The following is an 11,864-nucleotide window of genomic DNA, read 5'->3' on the forward strand; positions in this document are numbered from 1 at the left end:
CTCCTTTGCCTTTAGCTACTCTTCTTTTCTCAGCTATTTGTAAGGGCTCCTAAGACAACCATTTGCTTTTTTGCATTTTTCTTTCTTGGGGATGGTTTCTAAAAACATTTTGAAAATCCAGTACTTTCTCTTTAAAAAGCCTTTGGAAGTTCCCATCTTTCTTTCTCATGGATGAGAAGTGGCTCCAGGCATAAATCTTAGTCACAGTTTCCTTCTGGAACAACTCCTCTTTGAATGTACCAGAGACCTGCTTTGCAACAAAACGGTTGAATGGGTCCATTTCATGGTGCTCAGTTGTGTCTGACTCTTTGTGACCCCATGGACTGTAGCCCATCAAGCTCCTCTGTCCATAGAATTTTCCAGGCAAGATTACCAGAGTGGGCTGCCACTTCCCACTCTAGGGGATCCTCCTGACCTAGGGACTGAACCCGTGTCTCTTGCATCTCCTGCATTTCAGAAGGATTCTTTATCACTAGTGCCACCTGGGAAGCCCAACTCCATTTCATGAGCAGCCTCAAATCATAAAACGTGTGAGGCCTTGCCTACAGAAGCCTGGATGGAGCTCTTCATTTCCTTTTCGGCCTCCCCGCCTCCTACCTTCCTACCAGCTCACATCAGCAGGATGTCATACATACCTGGACTCTACCGTTGTGCATCCCATTCAAATACCTCCTCAGATCAAAACTCATGGGAGTTTAGCTGATTCTCCTGATGACCAAAAATGTTTCTATAGTTTTTATGAAACCAACAACTACTCTGTATTATGCAAATACTTAGGATAAATGCCTCTTAAAAATTTATTATTAAAAACAAAACATGCAAATGCCACAATAAAAATCTTCTTTGTTTTGATGAACTTCGTTTTTTTTTTTTTTTTTTCCCCCCACTTAGTATCTACTAGATACTAAGAACCATGGAACTCAATATACTTCTCTTCTTGGCTTGGTTTATGGGAAGTTCAGTAGTAACTATCCATGGTTACGGTTTGTGATATCAATACAAACATCTTCCTTCCTCTTTGGCTATTGTCCTTATACCTTTAAAAAAATACATTTAACAATTCTACTTTCCTTATGATTTCTTATGATTTTTAATATTGATGAAACATATTGATGAAATATGTTTGTGCATTCATGAGATAAGCTCTGATATAATCTATCCTCTGTGAATATCTGTAGAACAGAAGGATTGGTCATAAAATGTGTTCCCCATCATTCTAAGCTACAAAGTTAGATGGAATACTAGACTGCATGCCTACTGAATAATCTTTCTAAGGGGATTATTTTCAGCATCATTTAATGAACAACCTTGGGGATGATAGAACAAAAACAGTGTGTTCACCCCAAATACTGCTGATGATAAACAGTAAACCTGAAAATAACAGCACTTAGCTTTTTAAAACATTTAACAACTGCAACTTACTTGCCATCTTTTAGGTATGTGAAAAAATGTATTTTTCAAAGGTATCATTTCTGGTATATGAGTATATTTCCTGATGCCTCCTTTTATTTTCCTAATATTTTCCTTTCCTTGTCATTTCTAGTAACTCTGGGGTAAGAAAATTCCCCTGTTTCCCTTGTATATTCGTTCCAGTATAATGAAATATTTTATTTTTAATAAAAGTATTTATAGAGTGGCTGCTCTATTAGGAAGTATGCCATGAACAAAACATAAATGGTCCCTATCCTCAAATTCACCTGCTGCTGCTGCTAAATCACTCAGTTGTGTCTGACTCTGTGTGACCTCATTGACTGTAGCCCATCAGGCTCCTCTGTCCGTGGGATTCTCCAGGCAAAAATATTGTAGTGGGTTGCCATTTCCTTCTCCAGGAGATCTTCCTGACCCAGGGATTGAACCTATATCTCTTATGTCTCCTGCATTGGCAGGTAGGTTCTTTACCACTAGTGCCAACTGGGAAGCTGCCCTTGAACAAGTCGATATCTGGTGCCTCAGCCTTCCTGTCTGTGAAATGGAGAGATGCCAGACTGTCTCTGATGATTAGGATGCAGCTTTCTTTGAAAGGCAGTGATGACCCCCAAGTGCCTGCAAAATCTACTCTTCCCAAGGATTCCACCCAGAAAGACAGTGGATCTGGGATGTCTAAGAAGCAGGAGGTAAACAGTTCCCTGGAATCAGGATATGGCAGGGCAAACTCACCTCTTTGTGCTAAAACACAAAGCCACAGTTATCTGCCACCTTAAGGGCAACACTGAATAGGGCCCATAATATTCAATTAGCTAACATTAACTTAGTGAGAAATTTCAGAAGACAGTCTGCAGGATTCCAGGGGTCTGGCTAACGAAATGGCATAAAGGAAAGCCAGCCTACTTTGCCAAACCAACCTGAGAGTCCCGTACTCACTTGCACATTCCAGGTGTTTAATATCTCGTGACGTCTCTGAGAAATATCGCTGGAGAAAAAAGAAAGCGATGCCAAGGGGAATCACGGGTATTGCAATCCAAGGAATCACAGCCACCATCACGCCTATTACACCAATCACAAGTAAAAAAGCCTGAAACAGTGAAAATAGATACAGAGGTGTCTTTGTTAAGGATTTTTTCCAAAGATGAACTTTTATGTTTTGTTAGGATTAAACTCTTTTCCCAAAAGATGTGTTGGAATAATAGGGAATGTTTTTCCATCCAAAGAAATAAAATAATGCGTGGTTCTCGTGGTATTTATTGCACGTGTCAAACACTATGAGGAGAATTTTTCAGGTATTAGCTCCTTTGATACACTCAGTAGCCCTATGAGGCAGGCATTACTACTTTTAACAGATGAGAGAATATTTAAAACTCCCAGGGAAAAAGACTTGAATACCGAACTATCAGGAGTCAACAGGTGTTACTAGAGATGAGTGAGCAGGTATCACAGATGAGGAATCCAGAAGCCTCAGCTATACATGTCAGGTTACAGAAGTGGTTGATTATAAATTCAGTGTCCAGAAAAGTAGGGTAAAATTCAAATGTTGATCTTTGGAAATAGGAATTCTCTTTTTTGGTTTTCAATCCATAGTTAATATTTACTGCGTGCTGACTGTGTACAGGGCCACACATTCAACACTTCACATGTATTAACTCTTTAATCCTCCCAATAATCCTATGTAGTAACAGTATTATCTCATTTTACAGATGGAGACACTGAGGTACATAGAGAAGAAAAACAACTTGATCAAGACTACAAAGCCTAAGTTGCAAACCTGGAGAGCCCATGTCATGAGCTATTATGACACATTTAAGCTTGCCCCCAATGTACATCCAACTTTGCATCATTATGCTAAGTATGTAAAATGCCCATTTCAAAGTTTAATGATTAAACACCAACATATACCATTTATCAGATGTTTACTGCATATAAGGCACTGTGCCAAGAATTCTATGAACACTCATTTAATCATCACAGCCCACAATGTGATTTTACCTTGGGAAATGACATTGGTCTAAAAAGATAGCAGAAAGAATAGAAACCAAACATTACATGCTGCTGCTTTAAGTATCCATCTTTATAAGGAAAAGTGTGATATCACAATGGACAACTTCAGGCGATAGGAATGCAATCAACACTTAGTGTCTGCCTGCTATGGAAGTGGGGTTGATACTGAGGATGTGTAGATTCACATGGTCTTGGTCAAGGCCTCTGAAGTTTATGATCTCAGGTGGAAACAAATCCATGACAATCTGCACAAGGCAGAGAGGGTAGAGGAAACACAGGGAAGAATATATGAACACTTTTTTAAAGAAATCTAAGGAGAGATTGATAACTGAATTTCACAGGCTGGTTTAACAGAGAGTGGCATGAATAATTTGCAGGTAGTAATCATACCTGATGCAAATTTTGACCAAAAAGGAGGCAGGAGAAGGTTGAGATGCTTGTATGAGTTAACACTGGCTTTTCTGGGTCCTCTCAGCCCGAACACCTGCATCCCATGCTCTCCAACCCAGGGCCTCCCCATCCTTGCCACCCAGGGCAACTGGCCCTGGTACATCGCTAAGGGATGGGTTAGGGTGGGTAATGCCTGTATCACAGAGACTTGGGTTATCATTTCATAGCTCTTCCAGATCAGTTTTCTCAGAGGATCTTTACAACTATCTTGTGAATAAGAAAAGTAAGTAGATAAGAATCATGAAGCTGGGAGAGCAAGTGACTGTCCTAAGTTTTTCCAGGAAGGACTGAAGGTCATGGAGAAAGACAGGAGTGGTTTGTACTCAGGTAATTCAAGAGCCACAGCTTCAGGAGGAGGAACCTAGGAGGAGGAGGAATCTTCCAGAACTGTGACTCTATGGCCAGGAGCCCTTGCAAAGCAAACTGCATTATCTGGATGGAGATCCACATGCTTTCCCTGTTTCTCTCATCTGTGCCATGGTATCAATATAAAACTCAGAATGAAGAGGATGGAATCCTGAAGGAATAAATCCTAATCATAAATGAGGGAAAATAGGCCTGTCTGATCTCTCTCCTATTAGACCTCAGTTCAGTTGCTCAGTTGTGTCCGACTGTTTGCGACCCCATGGACTGCAGCACGCCAGGCCTGCCAGTCTATCACCAACTCCAGGAGTTTACCCAAATTCATGTCCATCAAGTTGGTGATGCCATCCAACCATCTCATCCTCTTTTGTCCCCTTCTCCTCCCTCCTGCAATCTTTCCCAGCATCAGGGTCTTTTCCAATGAGTCACCTATTAGACCTACAGATGAACAATTTCTCAACAAACACTGGCTTAACTGTGCATCCCACACTGCTACAACCTTCATGTTCACAGGGTGGGATCCTTCCAGCTCCTTTCATGTCTGGTCTTAAGTAAAGTCACTAGGGGTGTCATCATTGGTTGTTAGGAAAAAAAAAAAAAAAAACACCTGCTGAAACATCAATCATGAAAAAATCCAAATTACAGTTCGGTTTTTGTTTGTTTGTTTGTTTGTTTTAGCAAATTCACATTATTTGACTGGACAATATTCACCAGTTTCAATCATCTGTTTCTACCCAGTTAAGGGCCTTTAATGACTACCCCAGCCTGCCGATAACCTGGGAAGTGACATAAGATCAAAATGCAGAGATCTGTGCCAATGCTTTCTCCTTGCATACACATTAAAGATCAGTAACAATTGCTCTCAAAAGATCCCCCGTTAGGTTGTGTCCTTCAGATTTCATGCCCCTAAATTCTGAAACAATTCAAATAGACCTTCTCTAAGAGTTTTCTTTCTACTTGAAGGGCATACTATAGCCAGTCTTATAGTAGATTAAATATTATATAAACACACACATATATACACACACACACAAAATGTATAGGTTTACATTTTAAGTATCTGTGTATATACATTTATGAATATTTTATTTATTTCCAGCTCTCTCAAACTCTTTACAAAAGTTGGTAGAAGGCAAAAATAGGATCTGAGCAAAAAGTCAACACTCTAACAAAGGAAACAGAATATTCCTGGGTGCAATAAACACCCCTTTCTTGAAGCCAATCTCATATCTTCCTTCCACATTCCCAGGATTCCAAGGAACCTAATCCAAACTACACACACAATTCCTCCCATCTGACTGGATTTCAGGCCCATCTGATGGCCCACATCACCATGGCCAGTGCTTCTGTAACTATTTCTCACAATGGCACTGAGACAATGATGTGTACACAGCAGGAGACATGTTGACCCAGAAGCAAGAGACCCAAGTCCTGATGCACCAAGAAATAAAGGAAATCATTTTTTAATATGTTTATAACCTATTTGGAGCACACCATTTGAGTGTGCTTTTGATAGAATATTCTATCAAAAGTCTATCATTCCATATGAGTAAATGCACACATTTAAGGATAGTATTTCACTTGAAAGTACATGGTGAATTTTCACAAGTCAGAACAAATCTTTAATTTGCATAGATGACAACGTACACTTGGAGGGGAAATTCCACTAGACAGCTATTGAGGTATCTGAGACTGTTAATTTTCAAGAGGGTTTAGGACTCACCCTAAATTAACAGGGATGGTAAGATCCCCCACCCACTTTTAATGTTAGTAAAGCTGGGATATTGCAACACTACAAAAGGATGGTGGTGGGAATTAAATGAGATTATGTACATGTGCTTACCAGTTTATGGATAATAAATATAAACTCTAAGTCCATTATTATCACGTTTCAGTGTGCTCTGATCACAGCAGCCAGGGGAGGAGGGAACAGTGTATTACAGATTTAAGGGCTTAAAGAACCTTAAGAATCTCATGAAGTTGGACCCTAAGAGGCCACTCATTCTAACCCCTGGATCAGTTGAGTACTATCCAAGGATATACCAGAGCAGGTGATGCTTTTCTTAGATGTGGTGATGATGTACAAAGTGACTGTGGCTTTTCTCTAACCACAGAGAAAATTGAATCTAAGGTCTATTTTGTTTGAAGAAGTTATTTTAGAAATAATATGACCAATAAATCTCATTTAGTACAGTTTTTGTCCTCTCTGTATTTTCTTCCCAATTCTACGTCTTCCAAAAATTGATCATATTAAGGTTACGGCAGCAAGTCAAGATTTTTTGAGATGTTTATCTTCTTATTCCTTATTCTCTTTGTTTCAACTTCTGCGCTTCTTTGAGAAAACTTACTGTTATGAAACTGCTGAGAATTTAAGGAAAACTAAAGGAAAAGTGGAATCTGTGAATTAACTAAACTAACCTAATTATTCAATTCAGTCCAAAGAGAAGATCAATTTGACTTTTTCTGTTTCATGTACCATGAACTGGTCTATTGATATCAGAGGAAGTACAAAAGCTAGATTTTGTGCACTACTGAATCTTAGGAAATTCAACTGTGTCCACTCCAGTTCAGCCTCTTGGTACAGGCAAACAACTTGCTTAGGATGTCAGAATGACTAAAGCAGTCATCTCCCCATCTCCCATCCTCAGAAAGGATGCTGTTCTGTGAAGCTATTTCTGACAAGCCACAGTAAGTTCAGTCACTCAGTCGTGTCCAACTCTTTGCAATCCCATGGACTGCAGCATACCATGTCTCCCTGTCCATCACCAACTCCTGGAGCTTGCTCAAACTCATATCCATCGAGTCAGTGATGCCATCCAACCATCTCATCCTCTGTCATCCCCTTCTCCTCCTACCTTCAATCTTTCCCAGCATCAGGGTCTTTTCCAATGAGTCAGTTTTTCGCATCAGGTGGCCAAAGTATTGGAGCTTCAGTATCAGTCCTTCCAATGAATATTCAGGACTGATTTCCTTTATGATGGACTGGTTTCATTTCCTTGCTGTTCAAGGGACTCCCAACAGTCTTCTCCAACACCACAGTTCAAAAGCATCAATTCTTTAGTGCTCAGCTTTCTTTGTAGTCCAACTCTCACATCGTTACATGACTACCATAGCTTTGACTAGATGGACCTTTGTCAAGAAATAATGTCTTTGCTTTTTAATATGCTGTCGAGGCTGGTCATAGCTTTTCTTCCAAGGAGCAAGCTTCTTTTAATTTCAGGGCTTCAGTCACCATCTGCAGTGATTTTGGATCCCTCCAAAATGAATTTGATCATTGTTTCCACTATTTCCCCATCTACTTGCCATGAAATAATGGGACCATATTCCATGATCTTCATATTTTGAATTTGAGTTTTTAGCCAGCTTTTTCACTCTCCTCTTTCACTTTCTTTTTTTTTTTTTAATTTTATTTTATTTTTAAACTTTCAATATTGTATTAGTTTTGCCAAATATCGAAATGAATCCGCCACAGGTATACCCGCGTTCCCCATCCTGAACCCTCCTCCCTCCCCTACCCTCCCTCTGGGTCGTCCCAGTGCACCAGCCCCAAGCATCCAGTACCGTGCATCGAACCTGGACTGGCGACTTGTTTCATACATGATATTATACATGTTTCAATGCTATTCTCCCAAATCTCCCCACCCTCTCCCTCTCCCATCAAGAGGCTCTTTAGTTCCTTTTCACTTTCTACCATAAAGGTGGTATCATCTGCATATCTGAAGTTATAGACATTTCTCCTGGCAATCTTGATTTCAGTTTGTGCTTCATCCAGCCCAGCATTTTGCATGATATACTCTGCATATAAGTTAAATAAGCATGGTGACAATATACAGCCTTGGCATACTTCTTTCCCAATTTGGGTCCAGTCTGTTGTTCTAATTGTTGCATCTTGACCTACATACAGATTCTCAGGAGGCAGGTAACCCAGATAACCACAATGGTGTGATGACTCACCTAGAGCCAGACATCCTGGGATGTGAAGACAAGTGGGCCTTAGGAAGTATCACTACAAACAAAGCTAGTGGAGCTGATGGAATTCCAGCTGAGCTACTTCAATTCCTAAAAGATGATGCTGTTCGAGTGTTGCACTCAATATGCCAGCAAATTTGGAAAATGCAGCAGTAACCACACGACTGGAAAAGGTCAATTATCATTCAAATCCCGAAGAAAGACAATGCCAAAGAATGCTCAAACTACCACACAATTGTACTTATCTCACATGGTAGCAAAATAACGCTCAAAATTCTCCAAGCTAGGCTTTGACAGTATGTGAACTGAGAACTTCCAGATGCTCAAGCTGGATTTAGAAAATACAGAGGAACTGGAGATAAAATTGTCAAAATCTGTTGGATCATAGGAAAAGCAAGAGAATTCCAGAAAAAGTCTACATTATTATTGACAAACCACGCTGTCATCTAAATAAATTGTTAATGAAGTATATACAAAAGCAGTAAAGAAACAGAAAAAATAATGCTTATGAAAAGTGTTAATAGTTTTGCTTAAAAACCTGTTTTGATAACATTTATCCTCTTGTGTGAATTCTGGCATAAAAGTTTCATCTCTTCAAATACATTGAATGACAAAATTATTTTACACAATGTTTATGCACATCTTATAATCTTAAGTTCTTATTTGAGAATGTGAAAATGCAAGGTACAATAGACTTCAACCGTCTTAGTTGAGTGCCAAGAATAATATAGGAAAGGAAGATAGTTGATGAGTGAGTTCACAGAGTTCTAATCTTAAGATAATCAAAATGTAGAAAGACCTTGCTGATTTCTTGGGTATCAGTTTCTTAAGCAGTCCAAATCTAAGCTTAGAAGAAAAGTTTAGCATTGAGCACCTTTACCTTCATGGATAAGCTTCAGCTTGCTCTTGCCAAGAGAAGAATGCTTGAGTTACAGAAGGCAAGATTAGTTTGAAGAATTCAGTCTTTTTGTAAACTTCAGATGTCAAAATAGATTTTTATATATAAATGAGTTTTGTGAGATGACACTGCCTCTATTTCTATAACCATTTCACCTGGACTATCTAATCAGTCCTATGAATGTATCCCTAAATGTGGTTAATGAAAACCAAATAGCTGCCTCATGACAATTAAGTACATATTATTTATGGAGGAAAAAATATTAAAATTTTGAATTGAGTGTGTAGGCTCCCTATCATTTTAGTGTTTCTTTCTCCACACTAGTCACTGACTTTAACCTAAATTGTGTTTGTAAAACGTGAATTGTCCTACATCAGACTTACATGAAATAATTCCATCCATTTATGGAGGAGGATGTAGAGGAGGTAGAAGCTAGGTACACTTTCATGTGCCTAGAAGTCAGTAAAGACTGAAATAATGTCCCATGTTGAGTTGGTTATTTTGAAATACGATAATTATCATTGAGGTAAAATAATTCTATTAACTAGAAGATCACAAGATGTACCCATCGTATTTTGGGGGGAAGATAGTTTTTTTCTGTGGGGCAAATAAGTAAAATTATATGGTAATTACATTTAGGTTCTAAAGAAAAGAATCTGCAGAGAAATCTATGCAATATATAATTTGTCCAGATTAGTTTTCATTTGGGGAAAGAAGTTCTGAAATATCCCCAAAGCAGTTTACTTGTCAATTCAGAGTCCTCCAAAAATAGAACTAACTATTGGGAAACCGTGGAATGTGGGGTGGAAAAGAAAAGCTCCCTCAGTTTTTTGGAGGGAATAACTTTAAAAATACTTAAATAGCTAAGTTTACTTGGTGTGGTTAAGATTTAAACTTGTTGATTTTAACATTGCTGTTACATCTGAAATAAACTTATGTGATGTTCTGGTAAAAAAAAAAAACAAACAAACCTATTTAATCAAAACATTTTAAAACTATGAAACTGCTTTATTATTAGTGCCCAGGGAAAATTTTCTCATAATACTGAATAAATTGTACGATGCTCACCAAAAACTTTATGGATATTCTGCCCGCCCAAATACCAACAATGGATGACATTTCATGAGGCTTGGTATGTGTCCCACCTCTCAATTATTCCACAGGCCTCCTTCAATTTCTTTCTCATAGCAAATCTGAGTAAGAAGGATTATTCTCTCCTTTTATAAAACTGGAAAGTGATACTCAGAGAGATTTAGCAATTTGCCCTAAAGTCAAGAACCCACCTGGAATGCAGGTGCCTATGGAGATTTGGGTTCAATCCCTGGGTTGGAAAGATCCCCTAGAGGAGGAAATGGCAACCCACTTCATTATGCCTGCCTGGAAAATCTCATGGGCTCCCCAGAGGATACTGGCGGGCTACACTCCATGGGGTCACAAAGAGCCAGACCCAACTGAGCAACTGAGTACACTGGTAATTCAAGTCATTCTGACCCCAAGATTGTCCTTTTCGTTTCTGCCTGATACTGTATCCCAAATAAAGATAAAATTAATATTTCAAAATTAATATCTAGATATACTCCTGGAGAAGGCAATGGCAACCCACCCCAGTACTCTTGTCTGGAAAATCCCATGGATGGAGGAGCCTTGTAGGCCAGCAGTCCATGGGGTTGCTAAGAGTCGGAAACAACTGAACGACTTCACTTTCACTTTTCATGCATTAGAGAAGGAAACGGCAACCCACTCCAGTGTTCTTGCCTGGAGAATCCCAGGAATGGTGGAGCCTGGTGGGCTGCAGTCTATGGGGTCACACAGAGTCAGACACAACTGAAGCTACTTAGTAGCAGCAGCAGCAGATATACTCCATTATTATATATTTCCTTCTGTCTACATTTTCCAGTTTTGTTTGGTTTCTTGGGGTTGTATCTGGTTTCTCCCATGCAGGGATGACTTCCAGATTTTTTTCTTTTCTTTTTTTTTTTTTTTCGAGGCATTATTAGTTTATTCCTTGGTAATGTATTGCTTTACATAATAATCAGTGAAAACCTTATTGACTTTCATTTATTTGATTATTGCTTTCTATGTATATATTGCATCTAATTGTGCCATGTTTCGATGGAAGAAAAGCCTTGAATTAAGTGATATATTATTAATATATCAATCTTTACCTCCTTTTTTGTGGGGAGGGGAACTGGGTAATTCTATAAAACTCGTAATCATAGTGTTTCGTCCTAGCCTCAGTTCAGTTCAGTCGTTCAGTCATGTCTGACTCTTTGTGACCCCATGGACTGCAGCATGCCAGGCTTCCCTGTCCATCAGCAACTGTAGGAGCTTGCCCAAACTCATGTCCATTGAGTTGGTGATGCCATCCAACTGTCTCATCTTCTGTCGTCCCCTTTTCCTCCTGCCTTCGGTCTTTCCCAGCTTCAGGGTCTTTTCTAGTGTGTCAGTTCTTCGCCTCAGGTGGCTAGAGTATTGGAGTTTCAGCTTCCCTATCAGACCTTCCAATGAATATTCAGGACTGATTTCCTTTTGGATTGACTGGTTTGATCTTGCAGCCTAAGAGACTCTCAAGAGTCTTCTCCAACACCAACAGTTCAAAAGCATCAATTCTTTGACGCTCAGCTTTTTAGTTCTCTCACATCCATACATGACTACTGGAAAAGCCATAGCTTTGACTAGATGGATCTTTGTCAACAAAGTAATGTCTTTGCTATTTAATATGCTGTCTAGGCTGGTTATAGCTTTTCTTCCA

General features: G+C 39.2%; 1 protein-coding gene across 1 annotated transcript in view; it reads right to left on the minus strand.

Moving 5' to 3' along the window:
- LOC147361934 (ATP-binding cassette sub-family C member 4-like) overlaps positions 1-11,864 on the minus strand; it is a 219,558-nt gene that overhangs the window by 96,413 nt on the left and 111,281 nt on the right. Inside the window, 1 exon segment of the mRNA XM_086330254.1 lies at positions 2,362-2,512. Within this exon segment, the coding sequence (XP_086186380.1) occupies positions 2,362-2,512 (151 nt within the window).

This window comes from Bos grunniens, chromosome 12, assembly GCF_055505025.1.
Source record: "Bos grunniens cultivar Pamir isolate PY7600 chromosome 12, Bosgru_T2T1.0, whole genome shotgun sequence".
In the NCBI taxonomy this organism is placed as follows: Eukaryota; Metazoa; Chordata; class Mammalia; order Artiodactyla; family Bovidae; genus Bos; species Bos grunniens.